Source organism: Trichosurus vulpecula, chromosome 4, assembly GCF_011100635.1.
Source record: "Trichosurus vulpecula isolate mTriVul1 chromosome 4, mTriVul1.pri, whole genome shotgun sequence".
NCBI lineage: Eukaryota > Metazoa > Chordata > Mammalia > Diprotodontia > Phalangeridae > Trichosurus > Trichosurus vulpecula.
Window position 1 is genome coordinate 182,453,170 of NC_050576.1, and position 20,470 is coordinate 182,473,639.

General features: G+C 42.3%; 1 protein-coding gene across 1 annotated transcript in view; it reads left to right on the plus strand.

The window, feature by feature from the left end:
• Positions 1-20,470, plus strand: part of RAB5C (RAB5C, member RAS oncogene family) — a 38,984-nt gene that overhangs the window by 13,030 nt on the left and 5,484 nt on the right. Inside the window, exon 2 of the mRNA XM_036758022.1 lies at positions 17,244-17,506. Within this exon, the coding sequence (XP_036613917.1) occupies positions 17,341-17,506 (166 nt within the window). The 5' untranslated portion in view covers positions 17,244-17,340. The remainder of the gene's footprint in view (positions 1-17,243; positions 17,507-20,470) is intronic.

Here is a 20,470-nt window from a genome sequence, read left to right on the forward strand (position 1 = left end):
GCATGTATGTGACAACAGGAGTTGGGATGGAGGAGGGGTGCTAGAAGCTAGGCACTGAACTTAATGAGGAGCAAGAGTGGCCTGGTAGGTGGTCAATAACAGCCACCAGGATCTAGATTGGGTGATAAATTTGGATAGAGTGGACCTCAAAGGAGGATAGGCAGTTCAGGTCGGGATCAGTGTGTTAAAATGTGTGTGAAGGTACAACCAGTACTTGACTGGAAGGCCTGAGACACAATGTCATCTAGAAGGAGCCAGGCCTGAGTCAGATGGAATGAGTATGAGAGGGAGAGGTGTAAGATGGAGGGAAGTTCCTTAATTATAGAGCTGTAGTTCCAGAGGGCGAAATGAAAGGGGCAGACAGATAAGGATGTTGAGGGTGTAGCATTAAGGTCTGTGGAAATGAGCCAGCAGGCTTTGGAGGTTAGAGAGGGTGGGGTTGCTCTTCTGGTAGCCTGGGATTCAGGATCATAGAGAGAATAAAGGATAAGGGGATAAGAGAGATTGTTAACCATTAGGGATTTGGGGATAGTTGCTTGGTTTTGGTACTCTGGGAAATAAGTCCAGTCAATCAGTCAAAAATTAAGCACCTACTATGTGTCAGGCTGGGAATACAAAAAGCAGAGCTCAGTTGAAGAGAGGGGCTCTGCTGATGAAGGCAGGTGAATTCAGTGTTCTTCCCTCTGATTTCACAACTAGGACTTCCCCCTGGAATTCTGTCCTGATTGATTTTTTTTCTTCTCACCCCACTGAAATGTTAATTCTTAGAGGGCAGGAGCTATTTCATTTCACTTAACGTTTGTTGAGTGAAATTGCCTTGGAGGAACTGATATTCCACAGTGGAGGAAACAGGTAGATAAGTAAATAGAAAAGTCAATTTGTGAGGTGGAAAGAACCCCTATAAACTGGAGGGTATCAGGAAAGACTTCCAGAAGCAGGTGGCTTTTAAGCTGAATTTTAAAGAAGGCCAGGGATTTAAGTGGCAGAGCAATTCTTAATAGCCTCTCCTATTCCACTAATCTATTGTAGTGAGAAGTTAATATTGACTCTTTGCTTTTATAGAATTTAAAATTAAAAGAAGTAATCCCTTCATTTACCAGCCCTTCCTTGCGCCATTTTTATTAGTGATGACAAGTAGATTTTTCTACTAACATCAAGAATTGGTAAGGCAGAACTCAGCAGCAAACCACTACTTCCTCTCTTCTTTCTTGTGTGCTGCTCAATGGAGCTGGAGGAAATCATGAAACAGAGGTCAGTGGGTCTTACAAATTTATGTTATCTAACCTCAGCCGGCCCTCCACTCGCCTCTTCAAGGCAGTCCATTTACTTCTCCCTAATTGAGTCCCTATCCCATTCCCCATTGTTAAAAAGAGGCTGTTATAAACCTCTTTTCTCCTCAAACCTTCCACACCATCCCCTACCCCCACCTTCTCTTCTAAGGACCTTTCTTACTATTTTACTGAGAAAATAGAGCCCAATCATCATGAACTCTCTCATATCTCCTTCTCTACAGCTCAAAACCTCCAGACCTCATCCCCAACTCTCTTCTTTTACTTTGGTGAAGAGAGGCAGCTTTTCTCACAAAGGCAGCCCCTCTCCTTGTTCCCTTGATATCATCCCTTCCCATCATCTCCAGTAGTTTGCTTCCATGTTCATTCTTCTGCTGTCCCTAATCTTCAGTCTCTTCCTATCTACTGGTTCTCTTCTTGCTACCTACAAACATGCCCAAGTCACCCTCTCTCTTGTTGTGGGGAAAAAAAACCAACCAAAACCTTTGTTAGACCCTGCCATTGCCTTTTGTATCTCTTCTTTCTTTCTCAGACTTCTGGAAAAAACTGTTTACACTTAAAAATAAACTTTGTTTAATTTTCTGTTTTTATATCATCGTAGTTAACCCCTGTAGCCTCCCCGCTCCAAGACAGCCATCCCAAATGAAAAATGGTATTTTGGGGGGGGAGAGAAAAAGAGTTGGCACAACTGATACATTGGAAAAAGTCCAAAAACATGTCCAGTGTGTAACACCTGTTGGACCTTCCCATATTCACAAGGGGGTAGTTTGCACGTGTCTTCTCATATCTCTTCAATTAACTCCTGTTTGATCTTTATAATTTTATTACATCTACTTTGATTTTTTTTGGTCTCTTTCTTTCTATTTACAATGCAGTCATTAATGTGTGTATTGTTTTCTTGGCTCTACTTGTCACTCTGCATCGGTTGGTATAGCTCTCTCTATGTTTCTCTGTGTTCATCACCCACATAATTTCTTATAGCACAGTAATATTCCATTACATTCATGTACCATGATTTGTTTAGCCATTCCCTAATTGGTGGGCAGCCACTTTGTTTCTAATTCTTAGTTATCATAAAATGTCCTGCTGTAAGTATTTTGGAGTATATAGGGACTTTCTTACCGATGGCTTTTTTGGGATATTAGTCCAGTTGTAGAGTTTCAGGTTCAAAGGCTATTGACTTTTTAGTCACTTTATTTTTGCAGAATTCTAAATTACTTTCCAAATGGATGTACAATTTCACAGCTCCACCAACAATGTATTACTGTGCATCTTCTTCCACAATCCTTCTAACACTATTGCCATTTGTGGGAGTCATTTTTGCCAATTTGCAGAGTGTGGAGTGAAACCTCAGAGTTGTTTTGGTTTGATTTCTCTTGCTATTGGTGAATTGGAGCATTCTTTTCTGTGGTTGTTAATAGCTTGTAATTCTTCTATAGAGAGCTGTTTGTTTATGTCCTTACTAGGGAATGGCTTTTGGTCTTACATATTCCTATTGCCTACCTATTTTTTTTCTTTTAGACCCTCCTTTTTATTCTATCTCTTATTTTTTAAGTATTTCCTGTAAGAAACACATTGTGAGGTTTTTGTTTTCATATATGTGTGTATGTGTGTGTGTGTACATATATATATATATATATATAATTTATTTTTTAAGTTTTCAACATTCACTTTCATAAGATTTTGAGTTTTAAATTTTCTCCCCTTCCCTCTTCTCTCGTCTCCCCAAGATGGTCTGCAATCTAATATATATCGCCTACATATCTTAAATGCCAAACCCTAACCTGAGAAATTTGACACAGATATTTTGTTCCCATTTGACCACTTCTGTTCTTATCCTAGAAGCCTTAATTTTATATGTGCAAAAGCTTTTCAATTTCATGTAATTAAAACTATCTTTATTTTGTAATTGCCACTGTTCCTTGTTTTGTTAAAAATTCATTCTTATCCCACTTATACCTGTGAAAGGTATATGATTTGCTTCTTTAATAATTATTTTTTTATGGCAAGATCTTTAATATTCAGGTTGCATATCCATTTAACAACGAATGATCTTTTAATTGCTTAATCTGATGTCCTCGTCCTTATCCTCTTTGACTTGTCTGGTAGCATTTGACACTTTTCTAAGTTTTTGTGACATTATTCTCTCTTACTTCTCCTACTTGTCTCAATCATTCCTTTTTAGTTACCTTTGCTGGTTCATCTTCCATATTGTATTGTATCCCATATATTGGGATATATATTCCATATATCCCAAGGTTCTCTCCTGGGACCCCCTCCTCCTTTTATCTTCTCTATATTCTCTTACTTGGTGACCTCATCAGCTCCCATGGGTTTAATTATTTTTTCTATTCAGATAACTCCCAAATCTGCATAATCAGCCCCATCATCTCTCCTGAGCTCCATTGACCAGTATCCAAGCATGCCTATTGGACATTTCAAACTAGTCATCCCAGGAACCTCTCAGATGCATGTCTGAAACTGAATTTATCTTTTACCCAAAGCCTACCTGCTTTCCTAATTACCTTGCATCTGTCAAAGATACTACTATTCTTTGTAATCTTGTGGTATTCTTGACTCTTTTCCTCCCTCTGCATATCCAATCAGTTGCCAAATCTTGTCATTTCTGCTTCCACAATATCTCACCCAGCTGTTCGTTTCTCCTGCTGACCTCCAGTCTTTTGTCTCCAACTGCCTAGTCAATATCTTGAACTGAGTGCTGGTAGACTGCTGAAACTCAATATCTCCAAAACCAAATTCATTATCTTTCCCTTCAAGCCTTTCCCCCTTCCAAACTTCCCTGTGACTGTCAAGGATACCACTGTCTTTCCAGTCCCCCAGACTCACCTAGGTGTCATCCTTGACTCTTCACTACCTCTGCCCCCAAACCCCTACCTTCTATCCTATCTATTGCCAAGGCCTGTTGATTTTACGTTTGCAACATCTCTGAAATTCATCCCCTTCTCTCCTCTGATACTTCTACCCTGGTACAGGCTTTTATCTCCTCATACCTGGACTATTGCAATAGATTGCTGTTTGGTCTGTCTGCCACAAACCTCTGCATTCCATTCCATCCCCCATTCAGCTGCCAAAGTGATTTTCCTAAAATTAGTGTGTGTCATCTCCCCCCACCCCGCCCCAACTTCAGTGGCTTTCAATTGCCTCTAGGATTAAATATAAGCTCTTCTGTTTGGTGTTCAGAGCCCTTCATTACCTAGACTCCCAACCCTGCCTTTCCAATCTTATACCTTTAACACCCCCTCCCCCCACAACATACTTGAGATCCAGTGACATTGGTCTCCTTCCTGTTCATTGAATAAGATACTCCATCTTTCAGGTTCTGGCATTTCCATTATCTTCCATGCCTGCAATGGTCTCCCTCTTCGTCTCTGCCTCCTGGCTTCTCTGGTTCCCTTCAAGTTCTGGCTAAAATCCTACCTGCTACAGGAAGCTTTCCCAATCCCTCTTATTTCTAGTGCCTTCCCTTTGTTGATTATTTCCTCTTTATCTTTTCTCTAGCTTGTTTGTACAAGGGTGTCTACACCCTGCTTCCCTCATGAGATTGTAAGCTTCTCAGAGGGCAGGGACTGTCTTTTGCCTTTCTTTGAATCTCCACTTAACAATGCCTAGCACATAGTGGTGATTAATACATGCTTATTGACTGACTGTTCTCACACAGCTACCGCTCTAATTCAAGCCCTCATCATCTCTTGTCTGGGCTGATATACTAGCTTTCCGATTCATTTCTCTACCTCAAGTCTTTCCAACCTTTCCAGTCTATCCTCCACACAAATGCCAAAATGATATTCTAAAGCACATAAGTCTGACCATGACGTTCTTCTACTCAGTAAATCTTAGTGGTTCCTTATTTCCCCTAGGATCAATTATAAGCTTCTCTGTTTAGCCTTTAAAGCCCTTTCTTGCCTGGTCCCAATGTACCTTTCCAATCATATTATATGTGACTTCCATAGTCCTAGAGTGTGGCTCCAACCAGATCGGCCTTCTTGCTGTTCTCAAGCCCTAATACTCTGTCTTCTCTTTTTGCACTGGATATCCTCCATGCCTGGAATGCACTCCTACCTCATCACTTTGTTGCCTTGAAAAATGCTTGGATACTTTCTATGGAAAACCTTTTCTGGCACCCCTTTTCCCCACCCAGCTTCTAGCATCCTCCTGTCAAGAAATATACCTTGTATTAGTTTGTATTTATTTCGTGTGTATATTATATTTTCATGATAGAAGGTAAGCTCCTTGAAGGCAGGATTTGTTTCATTTCTATATTTGTATCCCTAGCATAGTGCTTGGCACATCATAAACACTCAATAAATGCTTACTAGTTGATTGACAAGGAAAGCAGAGATCCTATCCCCTCATCTTAATCTGGGTACCCTATGACTATTCTGACTCAGATCAAAGTGTAAAACTTAGATGCCAGGTCTCACGAGAGTGGCTGGAGCCCTCTCTTTATTGACTTCTTCCTCCGCTCATAGTTGGGAGAAGTGTCTTGTCCAGTCCAGGTGATATTTCTGTGATGACTGAAATGATACTGAATGAACAGCCCTACAGGCCTGATTCCTGTTGCTAGCATACCTTGTGGTTTGGCTTATGTGGGCTTCTGATACAAAAAGTAGCCAAATCATGTATTCCCCTGGAGTCCCTTTTTAGATCTTCCTGTCTTAGGGCAGAGATTTTACTACTGCTTTGATCTTGAGTGAAGCTTCTCTGGGAATTATTGATATAGTGGCCAAGTAGGGTGTCCACAAGCAGTAATCACATGCTAGGGTGTTGGGTGCAGAAATTTGCTTTCATCTTGTTTTAGTTCCTACCATTCCTATCCTGATAGTTGTATGTTTTCATAGTTATATAAGCAGTGGTATGAGTTCTGTAAATATTCCTCCTGAGCTTTGGGTTTCTTCCCATCCCCATTTTTGTCATCTCTGCCCAAGTTATGTCATAAGGGTTATGGAGATGGCTCATTGCTGCCTTGGGTTGGGCACAAGACGGGGAAAAGGAAGCCAGAGTCCCGGTTTGAGGCTCCTGTCCAATGACCAGAAATTTAGAAATGATTACTGCTATTGGCTAGGCCTTCCCTGGGAACTGATCTGTCCATTGGGGCCCAGAAATGAGGAAGTAAGGATTAGGGGAAAGGATGTTTTGATATCCTTCTGTGTTGTCAGAAGGCCTTGGCAGTGTCCTGGAAAGCCATGGCTCCATATCTCAAGAGATTGTTCCTCACTTTACCCTGCTTGGCGCCTGTCTTGGCATCACACCAGGTTTTAGGCATAAGGGAAATCTTCACAGGGATCACTTGTGTTCTGTCTCTGCTTAATTTTGGCAAAACTCCAGGTTCAGCCTTCCCTGTGTGTTGAGTAGCTGTTTGTTTTGTTTGTGTGAAACCTCTGCATATCTGCAGACTGGTTTTCCTTTAAGTCCTCTCTGGGAGAGTGGTTTGAACCACATTCTGCTCAGTAGCATTCAGATCGCTCTCCAAAGGAGAAGTTTTGAGTATCGTAAGATACTGTCACAGAGCTAGGAGTTGGGCAGATTGGGGGTCAAGGATATACACAGTTCTTCTCTGAAGGGGGACAAATGTATTCAATCTCTTCTCAAACAATGAGTCACTCTTGTTCCCTCCAAAAGTGGGGCCTTTGCTGAGGTTATATAGCAATTGTGATTCTCTTCCTAGTGTTAGGGGCCACCTACTCTTAAACCTCAGGCAGTGAGTATCTATAGCTGACCTCCCCTCTCCCACCTCTGTGATGTTACTAAGGGATTCTCCTGACCTCTACTAGATCTTCTTGAAAGTGGTCTGTGAATTTGTTTTTTGATTACTTTGATAACTATATCTAAGTATAATTCTTTTGTCAGTCAGTCAACACTTGTTAAGCACCTACTGTGTGCCTGGCACTTTGCTAAGTGCTAAAGAAATAAAAAGTGGCAATCCTATGTATTTCATGCATTTAAAAATGTGATTCTGAGAAGAGGGCTGTAGGTTTCACCAGAATGCCCAAGGGGTCTAGGACATATAAAGGTTAAGAAGTGCTTCTCTAGAACTACCCCCCCTCCCCATTCCACCCCCACCCCTTGCTGGGGTGTGTGACCTGTTAGTTTCTAACTAGCTGAGCCTGATTACTTTCTATCAGAGACCATGTGTTGTGGGTTTTTCTGAATCCCAGGTATATTAATTTCCTCCTTCTAATTTTCCTTTCCCTCTGATTTTGTCTTGCAAAATATACCTATACTGACTAAAGCACTGAGGACATAGCAACTTCCTTTTTCTCCCAGGTGACTTTGTTACCAAAACTTGAATTGTAGTTCTAAATATAGCTGCTTCCAGCCATCCTGACAGAAATGAAAACACTGAAATCCAGTTAAGTTTTCATTTTATACAATATTTCCTTAGTATGCACAACCATCATATTCTTTTATATTTACCCTTAATGTCTGATTGCCTTGGCCCTCATCATTTGTTTCTAAGGGGTTAGTATTTTTTAATTGCCTTTTAAAAACATCTTTTGTTTCTGATGCTTTTCCCCCTTCACTTTATTTTGTGCATGGTGTTGGGAGAGAAGAAAATAAAAAATAACTATACATATAATAGGGATTGGTTTCTTACCGTTTTTCTGAGCTTTCATTTTCATTATGTTGAATACAAGACTATTATGTATTTGCATTGTTTTTGCTCAAGATTATTAAAAATCAATGACCTGCCAAATAATTCATTTAAGGGTCTTCAGCATACTGCAGCAACAAACTTAATGGCCAGTATTCTTAGGTTTTTTCCTTTCTGTTTTCAGTTTCTTTTGGTTGTAATCACATATGAGAGCTACTTTTTGGGGAAGAGAAGTTTCTTCTAACTTAATAACATCCTTTGATTCTGCTGGGTTTGGAGTCTGGTTTAGAGGAATAGGCAGCCCCACTCTGCCAGTCTATTCTCCATTCCCAAGTGCAAGTGTGGGTCATTTCCCCCCTCTTCTGAAGGGCTGTACTCTTCCAGTTGCATAAATAATCTCTCTAGCTGGCCTGAGTCGCTAAAGTATTCATGACATCTCAGCTCAGCTTTCTTCACCCACCATTGGCCTTTGGAACTGTTACATCCCCTCTTGGTTCTTTTAATTTTGCTGTCCTTGAATTGATGAGTTGCTTCTATTGCCTTTTCTCCCAAGTCTTGCAGTATAAGTTTTTTTACTAAGGAAAACTTTTTAACTGGAGATTTGTAGTGAATTGACAAGTGCCCAAGAATGTTTCCTCTGGTTCCCTTTTGGTGATGTCACCTGCTTCTTCGGCTAGGGTGGGTCTCTCTAAGTAAACTGTTTTCTCTAAATCAGCTGGTTATACTGGCTGTGACAATGTCCCTCAGCCAAAGGAAGTCTCTGAAACAGAAAACTTGAAAGAGACACCAGACCAGACCAGAATCACTAACCGGTTAAGCAGAGAGAGTACAAAGTGGGTGAACTGTTTGGATTAGGGAAAAGAGGTTGAAAATTATGAAGCAGGGGAGAGATGCAACCTGCCAACTGTATCTAAGGTTAGTTTTGCTTTTGGTTCCTTAGAAAAGTGTAGGGTCTTGATTGAGACAATGTTAAATCTGAGCCTATATCCTTTGGGAAACATGAGCAGGTAAGGATTCTTCCAAAGCTCCAGTCTGGGATGTCTATTAGTATTACCTCGGTGTTATGTGGGTTGGTTGACTTATGGTTTTGTGGTCAGCAAGAATTTTATTTTTGCTGCAAGAGTTCCAGGCATTAGAAGTTTGCCATCCTCTGATCTCACAGGTTTCTTTTCACATTCAGTGCTGTGTGGCTGTTTTTTAATTGGGTATGCTGTAGAAGGAATTCGGTTTTTTTTCTTTCCTTTAACTCTTTTTTAAATTTTGAGTTCCACATTCCCTCCCTCCAGCCTTTTCTCCATCTATTAAAAAGGCAAGCAGTATGATGCTCCATTATATATAAGAAGTCATGTAAAATATATTTCCATATTAGCCATGTCACAAAAAAAGCAAGAAAAATAAAATGAAAAAACAATATGCTTCAATCTGCACTCAAAGTTCATCAGTTTTTTCTCTGGTGGTAAATTGCATTTTTCATCATGAATCCATTGATATTGTCATGGACCATTGTATTGATTAAAGCAGCTACGTCATTCACAGTTGATCGCCCTTATATATTGTTCCTGTGTACCATGTTCTCCTGGTTCTGCTCACTTCACTTTGTTCATATAAGTTCACAGTTCGTAAAAGTCTTCCTAGGCTTTTCTGAACCCATCTCAACATTTTTTAGAGCATCTTCCATCACAGTCATATACCACAACTTGTTCAGTCATTCCCCAATACAGTACTATTTCTGAGCCTCTTTTTGTCTCTTGGGCCACACTTCCATTATTGCCTGTAGTATCCAGAATTCCCCTAGGCCACATCTCCTGTTCTCTTTTATTTACCCCACCCGTATCTCCAAAGCTTACTGCTTACAGGGCCACTGTGCCTTACCCCAGGCAGAACTTTTCAAAGGATTGACCTCTGCAACTTCTCCTTCTTGGTAGAAAAAGGCAAAGTGATATGGCCATTGTCCTGCTCCATGTTTCACTACTCTCCAGCAAAGGATCCAGTATTCCTTTTCATAACCCTTTTCTGACCAAGCAAAGATTGTTTGCCTGAGGTGGGGGGGTGGGGGGGAAGTTTGAGAATGAGGGTAAAGAGGGCTTCTGGCTGGTGATTGAAGGGTATAAGTGACATTTACACAGCACATTGTTCATTTCAGCAGCCCTGTGAGTTAGGTGATGTGTTATCAGTTTTATAGATTAGGAAACTGAGGCTCAGAAAAATTGTGATTTCCTAATTCCTCAGCTAGTACAATTCAAATCTCTCCTAATACTGTCTAGCTATGCTCTACTGTTTCAAGCCTTGCTGGTGATACTTTTTTCACTCTGGAAAGTTTGTGGGGAAAAAAGAATGTGGGCAGTGTGGCATAGTAGAGAGCACACTGGGTTTTGTTCGCCCATAGGCCAGGGGTAAGAAGCTGGATTCCAATTCTGGTTCAGTTCATTAGCTGTACTAGGCAGATCTCTTTACATCTCTGCCCATATACTCTCTCTTCTGTAAAAGAGGGGCTTTGACTGGGCTGATAGTAAAGAAAAACTCCCTAATGTTTATTTAGGGTTGTCCAGAAGCGGGATGGGCTGCCTCTAGCATCAAATAGAAGCTCCCCTCATTAGCTGTTAAGACTCTTCACAACCTGGCCCTGGCCTATCTTTCCAGTCTTGCTCTGCATTGCTCCCTTTCCTGCTCTTTGTGATCCAGTCACACCAACCTTCTTACTGTTCCTCACAAATCACACTCAACTGACCATGGTCATGCCTGGAATACACTCCCTCCTCACCTCTGCTTCATGAAATCTCTTTAGGACAAAGCTCAAGCAGTGTCTTTGACATAAGCTTTTCCTCCACCCCCAAACTGTTTACTTAGTATTTAATTGTATTCTCTTTTTATTCAGGTTTTGCTGATGTGTATTTGTCTCTTAGAATGTTAAGCTCTTTTAGAGTAAGGATTATATCATTCTTTGTATTTGATTCTCTAATCATTGAATGCCGTAATCACCCAAGATAAATTTTGACCCTCCTATCCTTTCGGTTTTCAGGAGGAATTAGTTGGGTTTCATTAAGGTCACTTAGCTGTCCCACCTCTTGCTTAGGAAGAGGTCACAAGACTTTTCTACCTTCTCCTCACATGTGAGAGCTGAATGGAATCACTTTTATCATCACTTGTCTTCTAGGCAAGCAGGTGTTTACAAGACCAGGACTACCCTTCTCTCCTAACCTGTCAGGTGGGGGTGGGGAGAAGACTTGGAGTCCTGGCATGACTGGAAGGCTCCCAACCTGCCCTTCAAGGCAAGATCCACTTCCTTGGTGATTGCTGTCTGAACATTTGACTCCTCTCCTCACATGATCCCTAGGTGGTGCCAGGAAAAACCACGAGGCAGTAGATCATAAAAAGTGCTGGGTGTGTGTTTGTGTGTGCTCTCAAATGTGTGGATTTAGCCGTGGAAGGCAGTACAAGGGTCCAGGGAGAAAATGTAACCAGCTGCTTCTGTGCTAGCTGAAGGGATGGAGGTAGCACATAGCATTGGGAAAAGGGCTGGCCTTAGCATCAGAGAAGCTCTGTTTGAATCTTGACTCAAACACTTCTAAAACATTTATTAAGTGCCTAAACAGTCCCTGCTCTCAAGGAAGTTACAAACATGTGCATATGTGAGTATATATACAAGTTTGTTAGGGAGGGAGTGCTTTGTGTAGCCTTAGTGCTTGAGTTTTGTCTTACAGGAAGTGAGGGATTCCCTGAGGCCCAGATGAGGAGGGAGTACCTGCTAGGCATGGAGCATGACCAGTGGAACAGAGAGGTCGGTTTGGCCATGGACCACTGGAAAATGTGGGAAGAGGACTATTGTATAATGATGCTGGAAAGAGAAGTTGAGGCCAGATTATAAAGGCCTTTAAAAGTCTGATAAGTTCCTGCTTTATCTTAGACACAATGGGGAGCCACTGGTTTTTGTTAAATAGGGGAGTGACTTAGTCAGACCTGTACTTAAGGAAATTCTCTGCCCTCAGTGGATTGGAGTGGGGAGAAACTTGCGGCAGGGAGAACAATCAAGAGGCCATTTCCATAGTCAAGAGGTTGATTAGGGCCTGAACTGAGGTTATGACTGAACATGGAGAAGGATTTGGTTGTGTGAGATATTGTGGAGGTAGAGGCTGCAAGATTTGGTGAATTATTTGACATGTGAGGGTGAGAGTGAAGAAGTGAGGGTATAATTCCAAGGTTTTGAACCTGGAAGACTGGAAGAATAATGGTACTATCAACAGAAGCAGGGAAGAGTGGTTGGTTTGGATGAAAGGTGACTTCAGTTGTGGCCACAAATCTGAGATAAATTCTGGGATCTTCAGTTTGAAATGGCCAGTTGGCGGTTGGAGATGGGTAAATGGACCTGGTGGAGTCATCTGTGAAGAGATGATAACTAAACCCCCAGGAGGGAGGCTGGGAGGCTTATTCTAAGAGTTTGGCTGAGGGATAGAGAGCAGGACATGACAGGGTTTGATGAAGGGTTTTAAAGTGTGAGGGAGACTTGGGCAAGTTTAAAAGAAGCAGGCTGGGGGCTGGGAAGTGGGGGAGGGGAGGAAGGTTGCAGTTAATTATAGGGACAATTGGGGGAGGAATGAGGATCAAGGGCACATGTAGAGGGGTTGGTAAGGATAAGGGCTATTCCAGTGGTGGGGAATCTGCAGTCTCAAGGCCACATGTGGCTCTCTGCATCCTCAAGTGCAGCCCTTTGACTGAATCCAAACTGCACAGAACAAATCTCCTTAATAAAAGGATTTGTTATGTGAAACTTGGACTCAGTCAAAAGGCCACACCAAGGACCTAGAAGGCCACAAGTGGCCTGGAGACCTCAACTTCCCCACCACTGGGCAACTCATTATCTGAGACTGGGTGGAAAAAAAAAGAAAGACTTGGGGATGAGGTCAAAGGGTTTTGAGATGAAGAGAAAAGAGAAGGGAGGTCACAGTGAATGGCCTGAGTTTTCTCAGAGTATAATCCTAGATCCTAATCTTTGGAAGGTTTAGAGAGAATAGATATTTGGAATAGTTTTTATGGAGAGTAGGATAGGATTTTCCCTGAGGCTGCTTTAAAAAGAAAATAGTTTAACTTGAATATAAAAAGATTCAAGACAGAATGTTCCTTGCTACAGTTCCCTTATTTTCTCTAGCATCGTGCCCCTTAGATCATATCCTCTACCCATAATTTTCAACCTCTGCTTATGTGGGGCTTATTCTCTGCTTTCTTTAAACACATCCAGCTCTTTCATCCTTTAAAAAAAACCCACAGAAAAAAACAAAACTTTACTTGACCTACCATCCCTTAAAAGCTGTCACCCTATATTTCTCTTTCTTTTCCCAGCCAAACTCCTAGAAAGACTTGAATTTTCTCCAGTCACTACTCAATCTGATTCCCATTCCTACCGGACAACTGAAACTGCTTGATAGTTACCAGTGATCTCTCTGTTGCTAAATCCAGTTGCCTTTTCTCAGTTTTCTTTCTTGACTCTGCAGCATTTAACACTGACCACCCTCTCTTTGTAAATATTCTCTCTTCCCTTCACTTTCAAAATTCTGCTGTATTTTGTTTCTCTTCCAGTCCCCTGCCCCCTAATACTCCAAGGCTCTGTTCTGCTCCCTTCTTTCTCTGGGGTTTTGTTCAGCTAAATAACTGTCATTTTTAGGTAAATGACTGCCATATCTATATATTGGCCTTCTCTTCTCTCCCAAGTCCATTTGAACATCTCCATCCGCTTGCCTGCTGGAGAGGTCTCCCCTGATAGGCATCTCCAACTCAACATGTCCAAGACCAATTTTCTCCTAAAACTCCTGAGCTGCCAAATCACTATTCCTGCAAGGGCAGATGTGATGCTGTCACTCCCCACTCAAGAGGCTTCTGTGGCTTCTCATTGCCTTTAGGATAAAATATAGACTCTTCTGTCTGGCATTTAAGGCCCTTTATAGGTTGGTTCCAGCCTATCTTTCTAGGCCCCCCTCACTATGTTCTATGCTTCAGCCAAAATGGCCTACTTGCAATTACTTGGACACTTTGCCTCCCTTGTCTCTGTGCCTTTGCACAGGCTCTCTCTCTCAAACCTGGAATGCTATCCCTTCTTGAATCCCTAGCTTCCTTCAAAGTTTAGTTCAACTGCCCCTTCTTTCAAGAAGCCTTTCCTAATTCCTGCAGTTATTAGTCAGCCTTCTCCATCCCTGCATCTATTTTGTACATATCTTGTGATTATTCATCTATGAATGTGTTGTAACTTTCCACCTCTCATTAGAATATAAGCTTTTTAAGGGCCTGAACCATTTGACAGTACTTTTTTTTTGTATTTATGTCCCCAGCACTGGCACTTAGGTGTTTGTTTAATAAATGTTTACTTACTTAATCCAGAAGCTAAGGACGGACAGCTTCCTAGGGTAAAGGCATGTAGAAGGATGACACAAGGGAGAATGTTTTTTTTAATACTTAAGTATGCACATATAGTTAATGCTAGACAATCCTCCAGGGCATGTAGGCCTTTATTTTGTGATTGGTTATATGTTCTGAAAATTTGTAGTCTCCAATGAACAGTAACACAGGGGCTACAATTATCTAACCTCACCTAGGGGATATGTGCCTCCTTTGGGATTTGGGGGTGATGTGAGCCTTCCTACTATACTACTCTTAGCTTTTTACGTGACCTTGGACCCATTGTTTATTATCCCTGACCACTAATCCAAATGTGATTTGAGCCTTGACCCTAGAAAAGGGTCTTGGTGTTCCCCATCTATTCGCCATAATGTAGGCTATGAGACAACTAATAACCCTTGACTAGAATGCCAGAAAAATGTCAGAATGGCTAGAATTTTCCATTATGTTGAGATGAGTCTGTTATTTAAAAGATGCCAAGAGTGATTTTGGTCTACAATGCATAAACATTCAATTCAATAGACATTTCGTTGACACATAGTAGGTGCTTAGTTAGGGCTTATTAATATTCCATATTCAGAATACTGTGCTGGGTATGGAAGAGATACAAGGGTTAGCTGAGAGATTCCTTGCCCACTATATAACATTTTGGTAGGGAGATAGTACACTGAAATCTTGAATTTTTTTCAAACTGTTCTGTTTAAGGAGTCTACTTTGGGCATGTCTAATTGAGACCTTAAGTAACGGTCTGAAGGGATTTTTGGAGATAGGCTTCACATCCCTTTCATGACTGATTTTTAACTTCCTGTATGCATACGTGTTACTCCCTAGAACACTGGTTTGTGTTGAATCCTTACTATTAGAGTAGTATAGTTCTTGCAGTGTCAGATTTTTGCTTCCTACACTTCCACTCCACCCACCTACCTCCTCCCCTTTGCAGTTCTGTGCAGGAACCCAAATCCTCTATATAAAAGGAGACTTGGTAGCAGTTTTGACTGCCAGTCAAGCTCTGAATTGAATATGTATGCGTTTTTTGTAATTGAGTGTCTGTGTGAAAACTTTTGGCCCTTCTTGAGATTAGGAGAATGAGGGAAATGGTACTCTGAGTATTTGGACATGGGAGATGCAGTTTTCACCCTGGTTCCCAAGAGGCTGACAGGCTTTTTTTTTCCCCCCAAATGAGCAGCAGACATCTTAACTAGTACTGTAGTCCTTATTCCTGTTGAGGATGAATTGTTTATATCCACCATGGCTTATTCTGTTGATTGATGTACACCGCCTTCAGATGGTGCCTAAAGTAATGGAATACCAAAGGGCTTTTTGCTTGGTAGTTCCCATCTCTCAGTCCTGACTTGTAGGACCCAATTTGGAGGCTGATATTTTCTTTGTGGGTATGGCTGATAGTGGAACAGCTAGATGGTACAGTTGATAAAACACCAGGCCTGGAGTCAGGAAGATCTGAGTGCAAATTTGGACTCAGATGCTTGCTAGCTCTGTGACCCTGGGCAAGTCACTTAACCTCTATTTGCTTCAGTTCTTCATTTGTAAAGTGGGACACACTGGAGGAGGAAATGGCTAACCACTCAATATCTTTGCCAAGAAAACCCCATGGACAAAATCTATAGGGTCACATTGAGTCAGACATGACTGAACAACAACAGATGGAAGGTGGTGGGTTCTAATTTTTATACGGTGAACTCAATCAGTGCCTTCCTGGACCATGTTGTAACATAAGTTCCACAACTGCTAAGCACTGTACTAGACACTAGGATTGAAAAGACAAATTAAGCATTTCCTGTCTTCAAAGAGCTGAAGTAGGAGTAACACAAACAGATAAAACACAAACATGTACAGAATCAATACAAAACTTCCTGGGGAGAAGAAGGCGAGCAGTGTTAACAACTCCTGGAATCAGGGAAGGTCTTTTGGAGGAGGTTGCACTTGAGCTGAGCCCTGAAGGGAGCCAGGAGTTACGAAAGGCTAAGACGAGGATGGAGAGCATCCTAGGCATGGGAAATGCAGCTGGTGTAAAGCTGGGAAGTGCAATGGTTTGCCCTGGAAACTGCAGGCCAGCCAGATGTTAAGGGAAGTAATATGTAGTAACTCTGGAAAAAATATGGTGGAGCCAGATCCTGAAGGGCTGTAAATGGTCAACTGTCCTAAAAGTACTTGGGAGCTCCTAGAGCTTCGGAGCTGGGGAATAATATGGTCAGCTTCATGCTTTAGGAATGTCTTATTGGTGACTGCAGGGACTATGAACTGGAGAAGCTCATTTAGGTCCAGGTGAGAAGTGATGAGGTCAGAGTGGTTGTGATGTGAATGGAGAGAAGAGGATGGATACAGGATTATCTGTGGAGATAGACTTACCTGCAGGCCCAGAATACTTTTTTTCCTCCCTTTTGCCTCTTAGCAGCCTTAGCTTTCTTCAATTTCCCCTCCCTCTTCACCCCAGTTCCTCGTGACTTTCCCCCTAGAAACGTATATATATTTTGCGTACATTTTATATTTACTTATCTTCTTCATACAGTTTTTCTCCGTCAGAATATAAAGTCCTTGAGGGCAGATAAAATTTTGTTTTCTTTTTTATCTCTAGTGTGGAGCACAGTGTTTTTGCACATAGTAGGTATTTAAATGTTTGAATGAATTAGAATTTAGAAGTAGTATCATTTGGAGCCCTAAGGTTAGGAGTCAGGAAAGCTGGGTCTTCTGGTTTTTCCTGCCCTAAAACTCAGTACCTCAATTTTTTTTCCATCTGAAAATGCTTAGTGCTTTTTCTGTTTCTGAGATGCTATGGAGACATGTGGAGTATAAACTTCAGAAATCCTCTAGCTCCAGGGGTGATTATGTGGGGCCTCAGAGCAGACATACAGGGAAGAGAAGACTATAGAGGAAGGGGCTTAGTGAGTAGTCTTTTCCTCTGAACTAACTCCTTTCTCCCCATCTCCTCTCCTTTACAGTTGGAGGCCTCCTCTCCCCACTAAGTGCCTCTGCACTCAGTATTAGCCTCCCACCCCATCCCCCACGCTCACTGGTGCCACTGCTGTGGGACGGGCCATGGCGGGTCGGGGAGGCGCAGCACGACCCAATGGACCAGCTGCTGGCAACAAAATCTGCCAATTTAAACTGGTCTTACTGGGGGAGTCAGCAGTGGGCAAGTCAAGCCTCGTCCTCCGCTTCGTCAAGGGACAGTTTCACGAATACCAGGAAAGCACAATTGGAGGTAAGCTTGACCTAAGGGAAGGTAATTGGGGAGCAGGAGTGTTAGGAGGGAATCTTCAGGGTGTCCAATAGCAAGTAAGGAGAATACTTTCGTAGGAAGGAGACTGCTGCTTACTTCCCCAGGCTCCTGTTATACTCGGCCCCCTTATGCCTCTATTCCAGCAGCCTCCTCAAAGTCAGCTTGCCTTTCTGTCACTCCCTGGGTGACCCTTAACTTGAATTCTTCACAGACACCTATTCAGGGAGCTATCCCTGAGGTTTGGGGTGAGGGAGAACTTAGACACAGAGGAAACTATAGGAAACAGAACAACATGCAGCAGGAGACAAAACCTTGGTATGAACTAAAACAAAACAGTAAGTCCTAAGGGACTGTATTTTGAAGAACTCTGGCCAGGACTAATCAGGATGTACACAGAGTGAAGAGTGTTCTTATTCATTCATGCAACAAGCATTACATGCCTAGCATGTACAGTGTACTGGGCTGGAAGAGAGTTGGAGAAGAATTATATAGAATTCCTGTTCTCAACAAATTTATATTCTATTTTGTATTATAGTGATGTAGATTTATCTTCCCTCCTAGATTTTAGGCATCATAAAACATTTGGATCAGGTCAGAGGAAGGGAAGAGAAGCCTTCTAGTGGGGTGAGGGAGTTAAGGGAACACTTAATGGAGGAGGTAGATACCGGTTTTTTATGGGCCTTGAAGAATGGGCAAGCTTTCATCAGGTGGGAAGGAAGAGGCATGAGGAATGAGTTGAACAAAAGGGCAGAGGCAGGAAAGCACTGGGAGGGACATTTTCTGGGATCGAGAGTTTAGTTTGGAATACACGAGGGGGAATAGCATCGAATGTTGTTGAAAAGAAGTTGGGCCCACCTTGTAGAGGGTCTCAAATGGCAGGCTGGAGTTTGGCTTTCATTTTGTAGCAGTGGAAAGCCATGGAAAGTCTTTGAACAGGGAAGAGACATTGTGGAGATTAATTAGTTAGACAGTGGTAGGGTGGATTACTAAGAGAAGAAACTGGAGACATGGACACCAGGTAAAAAAGGCTTTTGGAGTAGAAGGGATCTCCAAGAGGCTGTCCTGGTCCAGTCTTTTCATTTCACAGATGACGAGACTGAGGCTCAAGGAGGTTAAATGACTTCCCCAAGGTCTCACAGGTAGTGTGTCTTAACTCAGGCCCTCTGACTCCACAGTCAGTGTTCTTTCCACTCAGCTACCTGCCAGGGAAAAGCAATGAGAGCCTGAGCTAGGTTTATGCCAGTAAAAATGGAAAGGCTGCAATTGAAGTGGAAATCAGTAGGACTGCTCAAGTAGGTATGGGAGGAGTCTAAGCTAGCTCTGAGGTTAAGAGCCTGACTGACTAAGAGAATAATGATGCTATTAACAAAAATAGCGAAATCAGGTAAGGGGAAAAAAAAGAGTAGATTTTAGGAGATGATTTCAGTTTTACATATGCTTAAGCTTATGCACCAGTAGAAGATAAGGTAGAGATGTCAGATGTTTGGAAATTTAGGTCTGGAGTAGAAATAGGTCAATGATAGAGGCAGGTTTAGGAATCTTCTGCTTTGAGGTGATAGCTGAAACCAGGAATATGGAGTAGACCAAGGTAGAAAAGATACATGGATGGAGCCTTGGTAGATATTAAACTAGTTTTAAAAAAAGGGGGGGGGTGCCGAGAAGGCTTTTTTTCCCCTTCCATGAGTAGGGAAGATCTGAATGTGTGTTTGGAGAAGATAGAAGAAAAATAGGTTAACTGGTGCCAGCCAGAGGAGATGGGAGGGTTCAGGGAGAATTGGTAGGAATATTCTGTCCCAGGAACACACTTAGAAAAAGTGTGCAGAAATCAAGGTTCCTTTCCAGGCTGCTCTAGAAAAACATTTCTAGACAATTGACCTGAGACCAAGAAACTACCACCTCTTTCCTAGCCCCGACCACAAGGACTCATTTCCCAGACTGGCCTGGTGTGTACATAGAAGAGGGCTGGGTTTCCTGAAGCTGACCTTTACCCCATCATTTAAACCTAGGTTCATGTGAGCAGTTTTCCCCACCCCAACTGACAGTCAGCATTTAGGATGTGAGGCTCCCCATCCCCTTCTGAGGAATTCATTAGTGTGATTTCTCAGTGACCTGTGCCCCAAGAGTGTCATTCATGACAGAGAGGGTTTAAGATTGTCTGGATTTGAGTTGCTATCTTTCCCCATCTTGGTTAGTAAGAGACTTCTAGACAGCTGGAGACACAAACAGGTCATATCAGCAGTTTTCCTGCTGCTTCCTCAGCACTTGGTTCAAGAGGAAGAGATGGGGAAATGAGGTGGCACCCTGTCCTTTGGGGAAGAGGGTGGGGGTGGGGGGTAGGAGAAGGAAAAGGAAGAAGACAACCAGCCTTTTGAACAAAGTTGGCTAGGAATCCTTTGGCTCAAAAGGGATTGTGTATATGTTTGAGCTTCTGGGATCTCCCTCAGAGTACATGCTCACCCTAGTGGTGAGAATCTAGATTGCCAAATTTCCCCATATTCAAGTAATGGGAGTACCTAACTGTGTACAAGGGTTGCAAAGTTTATGCCTGACAGTCTGCAACTTGGATGTTGATTTTTCTGTTGTCGAATGAAGGGAAGGGGATAATTTTAGCTAGTTCATCCAGGGATGCAGTGGGTCATGCCTTTGGCTTCCTGGGTAATAATAGAACTTGAATGTCTCATTGCATGTACTGTGAGGAATTGAAGGCTGGGGGAGGGAGCCCTTGGACCAGCAAAGTGTCTAGTGACAGCCAGCCAAGAGTATCACCCCCATCTTTCTTCACCCAAGGCATAGCTCTGATCATGTCTCTCTTCTGTTCAGAAGTTCTCAGTAGCTTCCTATTGCTTCCAGAATAAAATACAACATTAGTCTGGCTTTTAAGGCACTCTTCAGCCTGGCTCCAACCTAAGTTTACATTACTCCCTCTGCTCCAGCCCCACTGGAATA